Source organism: Erithacus rubecula (genome assembly GCF_903797595.1).
Source record: "Erithacus rubecula genome assembly, chromosome: 15".
Lineage (NCBI taxonomy): Eukaryota > Metazoa > Chordata > Aves > Passeriformes > Muscicapidae > Erithacus > Erithacus rubecula.
The window spans coordinates 4,121,215-4,136,711 of record NC_136667.1 but is presented as its reverse complement, the minus strand read 5'-3'; the positions used below and the strand labels follow the sequence as shown (position 1 = coordinate 4,136,711).

Sequence of the window (15,497 nt, the reverse complement as noted above, 5' to 3'; positions counted from 1 at the left end):
GACCATAAATAAGAGATGAGTCATCTTAAGGACTCTGAGAATTCTTGCATCCAAGAGAAGAAACAGCTCTGGGGTGCAGAGCTCCTGGGAAGATTATCCTGTGTGGGGACCTCCTTCAGACAGCTGAGGGCAGAATTCTGAGCCAGGTGAGTGATTTAATGTTCTCTTGACTTCTCATGTCCCTCTCATCTTCAGCAAAGCAAGGCACAGCAGCCCCAGTTGTGCAAAGACAAATGTTCCTGATGACAGCAAATCCCATGATGGATTGCAGCTTTCATGGTGTAAGAGAAGTTTCTGAGAGCCAAAACAAGCAAGGTGTCAAAATGAGCACCCTTGAAATTAAAAACTGAGGCCCACAATAGCAACCTCAGCTTGCAGGTGGAAAGGGAGCAACACCCTCAGCCCTATCAAGAATATCAATAAAGTTCTTGTACACAGCAAAATCACAAGTGAAAATCCCATCTGATTTGCAGTACTTCACTTTTGGGGGATCAAATTATTATCAGCTGTCTCCTACCCTGTCTTCAGACCTTCATTTTGGAAGCTTCTCTTAGAGACCAGAAAAACACCCCACCAAGCTCCTGTGAGAAGCACAAACAGCACCAGGAAAGGAGCTGGGCACTGGATGAAACAGCTGAGTTTGGAAATAACATCATTCCATGGTCAGGTGAACTTACTGCCCAAGACTGTGCATTACAACTTCTAACCAGCTTTATCACAGTTCATACAGAAGAACCTGGATGAAACTCTGGTTTTACACAGAAATTTAGAGTAGAAATCTGCTCATCTGGATTTGTACATATTGCAGTAATTAAAGAAAAAAAAGCAGCAATCATCACACTGCATTAATTGCTTCTGCCTTAATTGCTTTGCTTGTCCAGAGGGGCAAAGAAAGAGTTCAAACAAACATCTTGGTATATTCCCAAACTGTAGTCCAGCTGTTACTGCACTGGAGTCCTTTCTCCTCCCCTCTCTTATTTCATCCTCCTTCTGGGAAAGGCCTGTTTGTTCTGCCTGCTTCCCACACAAAGGTGGGTATGAACACCAGACACGGCTGGAAAACAAAGTTAATTCTGTAATTCACAACCAAGCTACTTTATTTCCCTCTCTGGTCACAAACCCCTGTCACACACTGATGACACACTGTAAACACCCAACTTTCCTTCATCCATTGCCCCTGGTGACTGTGCATTTATGCACTCAGAGAAATGATACACCTATCTTTTCATTTGCCTTTACTTTTTAAACACATGCCTAATTTAAGGCAGGTAAGAACAGCAGCATTTCGAAGTCATCTGATGACAGATGAAAGCAGCAAGTTGTCTAATTACACACCAAGTTGTACAACAGACTTAATGGCTGCTTTTTCCTATGAAATATGTAAATACTCTATTTAGAAGCCTTTTTTCTTCACCATCCTAATTTGTATTCCTTAACACCGTGAAACTTTGCATGAGAAAAGCTCTTTAAGAGTTCAGCCTCTCCTGTGTTTATCACCCACCTCGAGCCATTAGCCTGTGACATCACACCTGGTTGCTGAGGAGACTGAGAGGATTTCTAAATGTGAACTCAGGAGAGAAATGTTTTCCATGCAAATAAAGACCAACTCGAGATGGATGAAATGAGTTATTTCTTTATAAAGTGTTTTATCTTCACAAAAGATGTTTATATAATTTTCACTTACCTACCTATCATTAAGGTACTAAAAACTGACATGACTGAGGCATAGAGACCTCTTGGTCACCACAGCACACAGAGCTCAGCAGTTCCAAACCACTTCCATTTCTACTTTGGCCTCCACAAACTGCAAATTTGGTTATCTCATTTGGTGTTCTGCTGCTTGAGCAGCAAATTCCTCTCTGAGGCACCATCTCCTACCCAGTGGCCTTGCACAAGAGGGAACTTTTCCCTGCTCCCAGCAGGTTCACCACCAGCCAAAGGAAACACTGGATCAGCCAGGCTTTGTCACAGCTCCCTGGAATGTGGCACCAAGCACCTGAGAGATCAGCAACCTCCTCCTCCTCCTTCAAGAGTAGCAGAAAACTCAATCCACTGCTCTCTTCCTTGCTACAGGTGAGACACTCTGGCCCTTTGTTCACCCACTGCACATCAGGAAATGGCCAGGCACCACCTGGGTCTGTGCCCAAGACTTCATTCTCTAAACTTTTCCTTATAAATGTTGTTATTGTAACACCAAGTGGTTACAGCTGGTGACAAGATGTACTTATCCCAGAATCCCAGACTGGTTTGGGCTGCAGGGAGCTCAAAGCTCATCCAGTGCCACCCCCTGCCATAGAAGGGACACCTTCCCCTACCCCAGGCTGCTCCAAGCCCTGTCCAGCCTGGCCTCAGACACTTCCAGGGACTCTCTGGGCAACAGATTCCTTCGTGACCCTGCTCAAAAACACAAGGATGAGAGTGTTGTGAAATGCTGGCCAAAATCTCCATGGGAAATCAGGCATTTCACCACACACAGGATGAGCCTGAACTTTAGTCCAAGGTTTAGCCAGCACACAGAACACTCAACTTCAGCATCTCCTAAACAGGCAATGGACAAAACTCAGAGAGGATTACCTGGGATATTTCTACACACAATCAAAACTAACAAACACACTGGTGCACACATTAATTCTGTTCTAAAAAAGCAGAGTTAAATACCTTTTAGCTGAAGGCACAGCAGCTACACTAAAAACTACAAAGGCAGAACAAATGATTGCAGCAAGAGCAGCACTCAGCACTCTGTGTGAAAGGTTCCAGGCTGGCCTGAGCATTTCTGAGGTTGAGGGAGCAGCAAATGCTCCCTCCAGCACAGGGAACCTTTCCATAAAGCTCTGCCTCATGCAGCAGATTTTCCTAAACGAGGCATTTACAGTCCCTACCCAGGTACTAATTCCCAAAGCCATCTTTGAGACTTAAGAGTCTCCTCAGATATTGTTCAAATAAAATGATGGGTTCAGAAGTTATTAAAGAGCAGGGAATGCATAAATGTTCTTCCAACAGGAGGTCATGCTAATGGGTGGCTGAAATGAGAAGGAATAAAACACTTACATGGTAGGAATATGGTTCACCTTCTTCCATTGGCTCATCTGCCATTTTAAGGCCATTTAGCTGGAGAATGCAGGGAAAAAAAAAGAAAAAACATCATTAAGACCAAGCAATTTCAAATTAATAAGAGCTCAAAATTCGACCAATTTACATTTCAGAGCACACAAGTGAAAACTGGTGGTGGGGTTGCTCTAATTTCAAGCTGTAGTTTCAAACAAACACTACTACTCAGTAGTTATATTTAGCATCTCCCTTATGTATCATTTAGCATCTCCCTTTGTAAATGCCATCATTATTATTATTATGCCAGTGTTATTTAATTGGGATTAATTTAAAACTCCTTTAAAAGCTACAGATACCACCCCTACAGGATGACACTAATGCAGAATTCCTCAGTTATGCACAAAACTTATGCTGCAGATGCTTTTCAAAAACCTGGAGTCTTCTAATGAAAATTAATCTGCAGTTTAAAGAGAAAAGATGTAAAAATGATTCCAAGCCTTTTTAAAAATACCAAGTCCACAGCTGCAGAAAAAAAAAAAAAAAACAACTTAGCTTAAGTACTCCCTAAATCACAAATAATTCAGTGCTGAAACAAAAATAAAAAAGAAAAAAACCACACTAGAAATATAAAGAACATGCTCTGTTCAGACATGCAGAGCATTCATTAAAAACTGGAAATACCTGACAAAAATGGGTGAATGCCTTTCTGGATTTTGCTAGTAATAATTGCTAATTTATTTATATATTAATTGTTCAGCAGCTCTACCTTTATGTGGCACAGGTATCACACTAAAATACTAACTAGAAATGATATAAGAAAACTCAAATTCATTTTTCTGAAAACAGAAATTGAACCAATTAAATTCTTAGGGTTGGTAATGACCTTTTTTCTTGTACTTCTGATTTTTTTCTAAAATCCCTGCCTAAGATAGTGGCACATGGTATTACTGTCAGCATGGGGGTTGGTGAAACACAGGACTACAGAGAAATGCCCCAGAGATTGCTCTGCTCAGAAGCAAACCCAGAATCTGCAGGAATAGGTGGGGCTGCAACTGTGACACCCAGGCAAACCCTCAACCACTTCCACTGTTGTTACAGACTCCTGGTTTTGAGGAGAGCTTCTAAGAGTTAATTCAAAAATTAATGCTTTTGTTAAATTAAAATCTCCAATTTTTGTAGCAGGATACTGGCACTTACTTTTGGACTATATCGTCACTGGAAAAAAAAAAAAAAAAAAAAGCCAAAAACCAGAAAAACAGATCATGGAAATAGCATAAAGCTTAATTTATTTTCACTCAATAAGTTTCTATTTATCACAACTTAGTTTAACCAATGTACCTCCAACCCATGCCCATCATTCACCTCTCAAATACAACACTCAAAAATCACTCCTGCATTACCCTGGATCCAGAAACCAAAGCTACATTTGCTACATAATTTTTTGCATTTTTTTTTTCAAATTAGACAGTGGGAGGGACAAGACACTCACTATGCTTGCTACTGTACAAATTAACTGAATAAATCCAGAAGTGACACCAAAGTTCAGTCCACCTCTGACCTCCAACCTCTTTTCCATACAGTTTCTTTTCACAACACCACAGATTACATTCAAATGTGAACCAACCTGAAGCCCATCAAAATTGTCTAAAAAGCTTATTTGGAATTAGAAATAAACAGGTTTCTACTCCAGAAATGTAATAACATTGTTCCTTCATGGAACTTTTAATTTCAAAGGATTTTACTGTGCATTTCACCTTTTCTTTCAATAAATATGGGCAACATTTTCAAAGTTTTGTTACTTAAATTTAAGCTCTGGAAACCAACCAGCCAGAAGAACTGCAGATACACTGAAAACTACAGATACAAAAAATGGTGCTGGAATGGGGTTTTGAACCCAAAAATCAGTGTGTTATTCCTGAGAACACCATTTAATGTACTTTCAACTTGCTGGCAAATCAAGTACACCAAGCTGTTGGATTTTTATGGCAGGTAATCATCCTAATTAACAATTTCCTATCATACACTTTTCCTCTTCACTGTTGCTCCTTGGTTTGTGTTTGTTTTTTTCCTGTCCAGTCTATCTGTACTGATACAGATTGGGACAGTTGCCAATTTCTAGTCCAAAGAATTTAATGTTCAAGGCCATGAATCTGTTTTTATTGCTTGGTACATACAACTACACTTTTGTCATATTTGTCTGTGAATGGTCACTTCCCATTAAAGAAAAAAAAACAACAAACAACCAAGGAACAAAAATCTGCAAACTTGTTGGAATATAACCCAAAGTCTGGTAGCTTGTGAAGTAATTCAGCTAAAAAAAAAGTCAATGACAAAAATCAAATCATTACTGTCTTGTATAGTCACTTAATTGGCCAAGTTTCAATAACCAGAAGCTGGCAAAAAAAAGAAAAGTGACAGTTATTACTTATTTCCCACCTCTGTGGAAACCAGCTACAAAATGCAGCTTCCACAGCCAAGTGAGGCTCCTTTTAGTGATTTAATAATGAATATTTCTGCACAAACATACATAGAACAGAATGATTTTAACCTCTAAGTCGTTATTTACTAAATATCTACGAATGCACAAATTTAATTTCTTATTGAGAATTAAAAAGCACAGCTCTCTATAAAAAGAGCAGGTGAAAGAAGCCAGTACTATGATTGTCAAGGAGATTCCTGCATCTCTCAATCATTTTGTTGTTCAGTGCTGCTGAAGTCCTACAATTGAACATTTTAAATATTAACTCTCATGAAAACTCAAAGGGAACTCAGACATTTAGGCAAACATTGACAACACTTTCCAAACACACATTCTGGAAATGACACAAAGTACCCCGTGTTGTTGATTAGTATAAAATAACAAAAGGAACTATGTAAATAGATGAGCTCAGAGTTTAGGTCAGACACTCACTTTTGAGGGTCCCAGGTCCTCAAAGGGAGAAATGTGTGTCTGGGACCATCCCTGCTCCCTTGGGAGAATATCCAAAGGGATTCTGTGGGCTGGGGAAAGGCTGAATGACTATTGCACATGTTCCTCCTCTGATTAGTACAGCAGAACAGAGGACTCACAGTATTATCAAAGATTTTAATCATCTGCCCCCTCATATTAAGGATGTTTTCACTGTTTATATGGTAAATGCCTTAGGACTTGGTGGGTTTACAGGTTTTGGTTGAAAAAGTCAGGCAAAAGGTCAGCAAAAATGCCTAATTCCAGGAAAAGCAGTGGAAGATGTAAAGCCCTGGTTTAACGTGTCTTGATTAAAACATTCAAGCAGAATTTAAAAAATTTTAGAAAAAGCAGACCTGGGAATTTTATCATCATACTATAATAAGAAGTAAAATGCAGTATTCAGCACCACTCACCTAAAATCTTGTCTGGCTTCAAACAGGTAAAATTCTACCCAAGGATTAGCAAGAGCTCCTGTATCCTCCCCAGTTTCTCCTTCCCTGGGCTCCATTTGGGAAGTTTCTGCTGCACCTCAGCTCTCCCACATGAACAGGAACAAACAGTTTCCTTCCCCACACACAGAAGGAACACTTCAAATACTTATTTCAAAATATTTGAGTGAAAGCTGACATCAGAAATCCCAATTATGTCAAGAAGACTTTAGAAAAAAATATCCTGACAGGATGACAACATTTGTTCCTCATTTATTCTTAATTACATCTATAGAGAGTTGACATCATTAATTTAATTAGCAACACATTGAGGCCTACTGAGGATTTCCTGAGATAGGTCTGAGGAATTTGAGGGTTCTGGACACATCCACATCCCACCTGCAAAAACTCTGAGCCACCCCCAGTCCCTCAATTTCCTCCACAAAGGGAAGAATAAACTCCTTCCCACTCTTTAACACACCAAGTAAAAGAGGGAGATAAAGCAATTTAAAACCCCTAAAACTCATAACCAATTACTAGGGAGAGCTACAAAGTTCTTTTCCTGTGGCAAATAAATCATACATTCAGACAGGACACCAAACCTCCAGCAACATATAATTAGTGATTTTAAAAGAATATTTTGATCCTTCCCATTATCAGATCAAGGGAAAATTACATGTGCCTCCAATAAGTCACAGCTCTGGCAAGACACAAAGCTGACCCCAAGCACAGGGATCACTGAATTAGCAAAGCACTTGAGATCTTTTCATTGCTGCCTGTGTACATGATCTTAACTCCAGAATCAAAGGGCATAAAGCAGTCAAGTCTCCAAATCATGTTTCATGGCAGGTAATTCTGGAAAAAGGGTAAGATTCGAACTTGAGGAAAGCAACTATTTCAAATTTTATTCTGAGTGTAGTGAAGTAGTACATAAACAGCAGAATTCTACCTATGATGAGTAAACAAATCATACCCTTCTTTGGATTTGGGGTTATTGTGAAGTGTCTCCAAAGGTACCCTGAAGGAAGCAAGGTGAGCTACCTGTAACAGACTCAGAACACTATAGCAGATTTCCAAAATTAATTTCAGAAGTGGGGTACAAACCCACCATCATTATTACTGTATTGCAGCACTTTTCAATGCATAAAGACACTCATTGTTTTCCCTTTAAGAGCATTAATGTGCACACTTTTTTTTTTTTTAAAGGCAACTTGTTCTCCAAAATCTTTACAAAATCTGTACATTGTTACAACGGCACTCAAAGGAGGGACAGCGTTTTACTTCTCTCCTGAACAGAACACCAGGCGATTGTGGAGATTCTGAGAGATGCACAAAACTAGGTAGAGCTGAGTCATCCACGTCACTGCCAGTAATTACTCACAAAGGAGTTATGCAACTCCTAACACTGACAAAATTCAGTGGCCTTTGACAGACCGGGCTCAGAACGTGCTCCAGAGGATGGGATAAAAACACTGGCCAAAATCAAGGATGGATTTATTTCAACTGGCAAAGGCAGCAGCTTGTGCACAGCAGCAGCAGAGCTCAGCTCACCAAAACGCCTTTTGGAGAGCAGCAACTTTCACTGCAGCCACGTTTTCCAGCAGAATACTTTGGTTTGCAGACACTCTTTTTTGTTTCAGCCTCGTCTTGCTTGTCACAATCAGGCAATTAAGCAACTGGTTCCTGAAGTATTTATTGCAAAAATAAGTATTTGAGAAGGCGGCTGCATTTATGCAATTCACAATATTCGTGTCTTGCAAACAGCATGTGCTTACAGCAATTACACAGCTCGGTGGAAATGCAATCCTCCCAGTTCAAGGGGCAGAAAGTGCCCAAATTCCTCTGTTCTGCCCAATTCCAACTATTTCTGCATTTCATTCAGCTTGGTCAGTAAAATGTTAATGTTTACTTTCCTGTTTCTTTGCATACTGTATGCATACATTTTATTAATCTAAAACAGTTGATTATAATGAACATCCTCATACGTATTTTTATTACCATGGAAATACTTATTAATCCAATATCCAAGGGAAAGAAGTTCATTGTATATTTGAAACTTTAACAGCACAACACTGATCCTTTCTACCCCAGGCTTAAGGAATCCCCAGTGTCACAAAACAGCTTCACAAGTGATTCTGTCACAGGCATATAAACACAGGAACAGCACAGTGCACAGCCCCAAATCCTGAGCACTTCAAAGAAAAAAATAAAAAATTTAAAAAAAAAGGGGCAAAATAACTTGATCCTGACCTTCAATAATTTCTTCCAAAAGTTCATGCTGTTCTTGTGACTTGAAGCATGAAAATTTGTTTCCTACTTTCAAGATCACCTCCTCTCCTTGCCAGGTGTTTTTACTCCAAGTCAACACAAGTGCTACAGGAAATGCACTTACTGCTAATAACATAATCCTAAATTTAGTCAACAAGCAAAGTCCTCAGAGAAAACTATTCCTCAGATTTTTCCTCCTGTGCCACAGCTGATGGACAAGAGCACCAGAAGGCACAAGTTAATCTTCAAAATAAAAACCTACTTCATAGTAGCACTGTTGACTGTAGTTCCAACAAGGCCAAGGTCAGAGATCTCTCAGACTGCCAATACAAGGCTTAATTCTATAAAATTTAAGTGAAAGTCCAAACTAAAATTCATTTTGAGATAAAATACAGCTCTGTTGAATGTCCAAACCACGTGGATGTAGAAATCCAGCAAGTGAGAAGTGCAGCACACCCCTGAGATCACTTTAGAAAGGGTTATGACAACACAAGTGTTTGCTCCTGTAATTTGGGAACTTCACACTCAACCTGAAACTGTTTTGGCACAAATGTGCTTTAAGTGCTGCTGGCCAAACCTAACAAGGACACAAGAGACACCAGGTCACCTGTTAATGAGAGCACAACTGGAGGAGCTTTACACAGACCTTGTGAAATAGCTCAGGTCCAAAATGCAACTTAAAGAGTGACTGTTGCAAACAGTTGCCTTCAGATGTTACAAACCTACAGAGCCTTTTCAGCTGGACACCCCTGTCCTGTGCTCTGCTGCCTCCCCTTGCTGGCCTGTCCAGCCAGAAAACACCCAGGGATGTACATCCCAGCTCAGCTTATTTTACCACTGATGTAGCATAATTTCTGAATATTTCCTAAAGAACTGATCAACAGGACCGAGAAAGTTCTCAGACCCTCGCTAAGTTTCAGACCTCAATTACAACAAGCTGCTTTTACAGACAGTAGGAACAAACAAGCCTTAATACTTCTGAATGCTGAATTTCCGATCCTGTAGCTTCATTAACATAATTAGGATTTCTCAATATTAAGGTAGAGGGACTGCAGCAAGTACTATTAATCACTAGAACATTTTAAAGTGTTAAGAGTGTGGCAGCCACGAATATCCAGTAATTATAGTACTAAAATCCCCACATAATAAAAGCACTAAGAAATTTATAAGGTTTTATTCCCTTTTCAATTTTTATCAGGGAAAAAAAAATTCAACAAGACCCTTTAAAGGACATCTTTTCACTCTTGCACACTTTGTACTTTGAGATGATTTTGCCACAGACCCTTTTCACATACAATAAAAAGAGTCTGGTGCACTACAGAAAGCAAGTCTGACCAGTTTTAAGCAGCTTTATTTAGATAACATCTTTTGTGTGTCTAACAGACCTAGGTGTAATCTTTTATTTGTCATAGCTGACGATACCTGATACACAACCCTTCACTTCTGATTTCAAAGTGCAAGAGTTTTAATACTCGAGCACCACGTTCTGCTGAGACACGGCAATCATTGCAACAGAACCAGTTTTACCTTTTCTTTTCTTTCAAATTGCATTTGCTCCTTGCTGATGAAGCACCTCGAGCACTAAGCAATACCTCGAAGTCGTTCCTCGTTCTTTAACACGTTTAAGCATCCAAACCTCAGCCAGGCACTGCTGGTTCTCTCTGCTCGTTGTGTTGATGATAATCAGCACAGAGTTAGTTATTCAACGTGTAAGCATCCGAACCTCAGCCAGGCGCTCCTGATTCCCTCTGCTAGTTGTGTGTACGATAACTAAAGTATATTTATTCCGGGAAAAGGCAAAAAGGAACCACCGTAGTGACAACCTACCTGGACGCACAGCCACATTAGCGCGAGCAAATTTCCAGCAGAACTTAAAGTAACTTTTCACAGGAGCTACGGCCATAAAAGTGAGTTTACAACCCTTTGGATGCTACGAGGGGACGGACACCTGTGACACGAAGCAGCGGGGTGGCGACACAAAGCACCGGCCTCCCCCGGGCGCGGGTGCCGCTACCTCCACACGTGTCACGGCCGGGCCCGGGGCGGCCGCGGGGCTGCGGCGGGGCCGGGCCGGGCAGGGCAGGGCAGGGCAGGGCAGGGCGGGCGCGGGTCGCGGCCGAGCGCAGGCCGGGGAGGCGGCGGGCAGGCGGAGGGGGCAGCGGGGCGAGGCCGGCGCGGAGGGGCCGCGGGAGGCCGAGCCGGGCGCAGGTGCCGGCGGGGCGCGGAGCCGGCCCGCCCCGTCCCCCCCCACCTCCTCCTTCCGCCCCGCACTGACCTCGGCGCCGCTCACGTACAGCTCCATTTTGTGGCAGGGCTGCGGCTCGTCGTCCAGCGGCGCGCACGGCACCATGTCCCGGCTGTGGGGCCGCGGCGGCTCGGCCGCTGGCGGGGGCCGTGCGGAGCGGCGCGGGGCCGGGCGCGGGGCGCGGAGCGGAGCGCGGGCTGCGGGCGCTGCCGGCCGGCGGGGGCGGCGCCGCGCTGCGCTGCCCCGCGCACGCCCCCAACATGGCGGCCCGCGGGGGCGGGGCCTGCGCCGCACCGCGGTGACGTCAGGGCGGGACGGAGAATCCCCTGCATGGGGAAGGGGGGGGAAATGACGCGCGGTGACGTCACCGGGGCCGCGGGCGGGCGGGCGGCGCCGCGTTGAGGGGGATTGGGGATGAGGGATTGGGAATGGAGGGATCGGGGAGAGAGGGGCTGGGAATGGAGGGATCGGGGATGAGGGGACTGGGAATGGAGGGATCGGGGATAGAGGGGCTGCGGATGGAGGGATTGGGGATGAGGGGATTGGGAATGGAGGGATCGGGGAGAGAGGGGCTGGGAATGGAGGGATCGGGGATAGAGGGGCTGCGGATGGAGGGATCGGGGAGAGAGGGGCTGGGGATGGAGGGATCGGGGAGAGAGGGGCTGGGGATGGAGGGATCGGGGATAGAGGGGCTGCGGATGGAGGGATCGGGGATCAGAGGATTGGGAATGGAGGAATCAAGGATAGAGGGGCTGGGGATGGAGAGGTTGGGGATGGAGGGGTTGGGGGTGAGAGACAGGTCTGAGGGGGATTGGGGATGGGAATGAAGGGGTTGGGAATGAGGGATTGGAGATGGAGGGACAGGTTTGAGGGGGATTGGAGTGGAAGGACTGGAAGTGAGGATTGGGGATGCAGGATTTTGGGATGGAGGAATTTGGAATGGAGGGGTTGGGGATGAGGGACACATCTGAGGGGAACTGGGGATGGAGAGGTTGGATATGAGGGACAAGTCTGTGGGGGATTGGAGTGGATGGATTGGAAGTGAGAGGATTGGGGATGAAGGATTTGGGGATGAGGGAATTTGGAATGGAGGGGTTGAGGGTGAGGGACAGGTCTGAGGGGGATTGGGGTGGATGGATGGGAGGTGAGACACAGGATGAGGGGAATTGGGGATGAGGGATGGGGGTGAGGAGAGGAGGCTGCGGGGACAGGTCTGAGGGAACGGGGATCCAGGGATTGGGGATAAAGGAATTGGGGATAAAGGGATTGGGGATGAGGGACAGGAATGGCCGGGGGACAGGCCTGAGGGACACTGTCACCGATCGGCGCTGAGGGCCCGGCACGGGGAGGCTCTTCCTCCCACGGGACTGACAGAGGGGAAGGGAAAAAAAACCAAAACACCAAAACGAAAAAAAAAAACCCCACGAAAGTTTCGTTGTGTTTTGTTGGCTGGAAGTGGCGAGGTGCGGGCACAGGAAGCGCGGGCGGCCCGGCGGAGGCACAGCCGCTCTCGGAGGGAGCGGGGAGGCGCCGCAGGAACCGGCCCCGCCGCCTTTGTTCGCAGCCCTGCGCAGGGAGAGGCGCAGCAGCGCTGCCGAACGGGGGCAGGAGAAAGGAAAAAACACGGGAAACAATGGAAAAATGTTCCCCCTTCGCCGTTCGGTTTTAGGAGCTGGAAGACACTAGATGATGCTGTCAAAAGTATGTTTTTAAGGCATAGAAAAGTGCCTCAGTGACAGTTTTGTATGATTTATCAATAAGCCCTGCCCTTTAGAAAAATAAAAGTCTCAAACCGTTCTTAATTGCCAAATAATTCTGATGAAATGAGCTCAAACAAGGGAACAAGCTGCTGCACCCCATAGCTCAAACACTTTTCCATGCTGATTTTTTTTTTTTTTTTTTTTTTTTTTTTGGCTCAGGAGTCAACCACTGCACAGACAAGTGTAGGATGCTGTTCTGCTCCAGTCCTTGATTAAATCCAATTCCCAATCCCCCCAAGCTGCCCATTCCCAGTTCCCCGTGGCTGAAGAGTTGCCTATTGTGAATGTGTCACTGCAGCAGCCGCCAGCTGGCACGTCAGCATTTCCATTGCAAGCCTATTTTTAAAGGTCTGGAACTCAACCATGGAAGACAAATGTTGTTGGGAGTGTGTGCCGGGAAAGTTTGTCCTTCAGAAAATAAAAATCAGGTGAGAAAACGGAGGAGCAAAGTCACAGGTAGTTAACATCGACAGAGAATTTATGCTTTAAATATAGAATTGTTCAGGCTGGGTCACTTTATTTTTGTTGTGGTGGGAGTGTGTGAATACAAAGATTTTACAGCAATTAAGTGACAGGAGATGAAGGGACAAATTTGCAGGTTGTTGGTGCACACAGCCATATCCCAGTGCCTCTACTGGTGACACTGGTGTGACCAAATCTTCTGTGAGATTAAATCTGCACATACTTCATCAGTGCCATCAGGCACTTCATTTAAATATAAAGGAAATCAAGTGAGAAGTGATTTCTGAAAGTTGGAGTGCTCAACAAGAACTTTTGTCTAAAACTCCTGTGGCAGATGCTGTTTTCCTTCATCTGACTTCTCCTATTGCTCCAAATAATAACAGGCTGTAAATGAGTGTTCTGTATCCCCAGGGATTTGAGAAATTCAGAGGAAAGCAATAATTAAAGGAGTTAGGATTGTTATTTGTGTCAAAGGCTAGAAAAGGGAAATTATTATGTGTGTAGACATAAGAAAAAGGAAATTCAGAATTTATGTTTCTCTAGGTCTCACAACCAAACAAGCAAAAGGTATTCAATAAAAAGGCAACAATATGCTACTGAAAAGTAAAAATTAGCAAGATCCCCCTCAAATTCTCTTTCACAGGGAAACAAACCATCAAAAATATATTAGCAAATCACTGATTTAGGAGGACCAGGACCTCATGTCTTGGATTTCATATGAATATTTAGATATTATATACCTGGATATTATATGCCCCTATTTCTAGAGCATCTAATCTGCCTATAGGAGTATCAGATCTCATTTGGTGCCCAGGTTTCAGCTGAGGGTATCACATCCCTGCTGTGCAATTTGCAGCTGAGTATTTCTGACATTTCAGCACCTTCCACTGTTCAGTAGGTTCTGTCCATTCCACCCCTCAGCAGCTCCTTGTAGGAGCAGCATGAGAACCTCTGAGGGGCTTTGATTAGATGAAGGGTTCAAAATAATTAGTTTCTTAATATAGATTCACTTCAAAATTAATTCTACAGCATGGTAAAATTGCTGAGAGTAGTGTTTTGCTGAGCCTAATATAAAATGAATAAAAATAATAAAAATAAAAATAAAAGTAATAATAATATGGTAATAAATGGGATCTTCAGCTTGTTCAATATCAGAACCATGAAATCCAAGCACTCAGTTGCCTCTTTGATGCACCTGCAGCCACCTGACAGCATCCATACTTACTTTAGTTATTCAATTCCCCTGAAAATCATCCATCTCACACTTGAGCATATGAACAACAGCTTATTTATGAATTTTAGAAATCCCTGCATGTCATTCCCAGCAGGACATTTCTCAGAGAGGCCAATTACACACTGACATTCCCTCTCCAGTTTTCTAATTATCTGTAGTTACCCTAAACAAGATTATTTCAGAAGAATCCTCCAAACATTGTGTTCACTCACCCAGCAAGTTTTCCAGGAAAGGAAAAATAAGAATATTATCATCAGGCCAGTGTCTTTTGTTCCCCAGCTTGGTGACACTGAACCTGAACCATGGCAAGAGCTCTGCCCTGGAAGCCAAGCAGTGGGAATAGAGGAATATCTGGATGGTGCCTCGTTTAGCAGGAGCTCAGGAAAGAAACTGCAAAAAGCAAAGTTTGAGGAAGCTGCCCTTGCTTGCTTCATTCTGTTTTTGCCACTCTGGTAACACCCCTGGAAGGGAACAGGTACAAATTTGGCTTTGGGGATTCAGTTCAAGGCAAGCTGAACTCTAGGATTGATTGTGAATCTGGTTTGGGGGATAAAGTTAATTCCTCAGGGTGAGTTTATTCAAGTTCATCATCATTTCACCCTTAATCTGTTGTACAATACCATTTCAGCACATTTGCAGAGTCAGAGCAGCACAGCCCTTCCCTGTTGTGTGGATGAATGCTCGTGGGTACAAAGCACTGTTTGTGCCACTCACTCTCCTACAGGAGGAAAAACAACTGTCCTGGTGCAACAGAAATGGGTCCCTGGATCCTTGAGTCCCTGCCAGAGCTGCTGCAGAGGAGGGACTGCTTCACACAGAGTCTGGGGAGCTCCCTGGGCTCAGAGGGACAGCTGTGCCCATTCAAATGTGGAAATCCTCTACACACAGAGGAAATTGCTCAGGTCTTAGGGAGGAAAATACAGCAAAATTTTCACAGTTTGAAACCCTAGTATCCCAATACCAAACATCTATATACAGATTAAGTGATGAAACAGAATCATGACAAAATTTTGGTCAATGCTATGTTAGTGTGAATATGAAACAAAAGTGTGAGAGTCCATTCCCACCCTCTATGTTCTGACATTTAAAATATGCACCTAAG

General features: G+C 43.6%; 2 protein-coding genes and 1 long non-coding RNA gene across 7 annotated transcripts in view; 2 read left to right on the top strand and 1 right to left on the bottom strand.

Annotated features, from left to right (window-relative positions):
• The window catches only part of RPS6KA6 (ribosomal protein S6 kinase A6), a 36,374-nt gene extending 25,158 nt beyond the window's left edge, over positions 1-11,216 (bottom strand). For 2 of the 5 annotated variants that reach the window (XM_079318662.1, XM_079318663.1), the window contains exons 1-2: positions 10,989-11,216; positions 3,049-3,108 (exon numbers count right to left, since the gene is read on the bottom strand). In XM_079318662.1, coding sequence (XP_079174788.1) covers positions 3,049-3,108; positions 10,989-11,201 — 273 coding nt within the window. In that variant the 5' untranslated portion in view covers positions 11,202-11,216. Of the gene's footprint in view, positions 1-3,048; positions 3,109-10,521; positions 10,642-10,969 lie in introns of those variants that run through there. The other 3 variants (XM_079318664.1, XM_079318665.1, XM_079318666.1) reach the window with 2 other exon arrangements.
• Positions 1-15,497, top strand: part of LOC306808552 (sodium/hydrogen exchanger 2-like) — a 516,475-nt gene that overhangs the window by 334,867 nt on the left and 166,111 nt on the right. The window lies entirely within an intron of this gene.
• Positions 12,525-15,355, top strand: LOC306808253. Its single transcript, XR_013775941.1, has 4 exons — positions 12,525-12,640; positions 13,048-13,127; positions 14,675-14,870; positions 15,024-15,355. It is a non-coding gene; the product is annotated as an uncharacterized lncRNA (long non-coding RNA).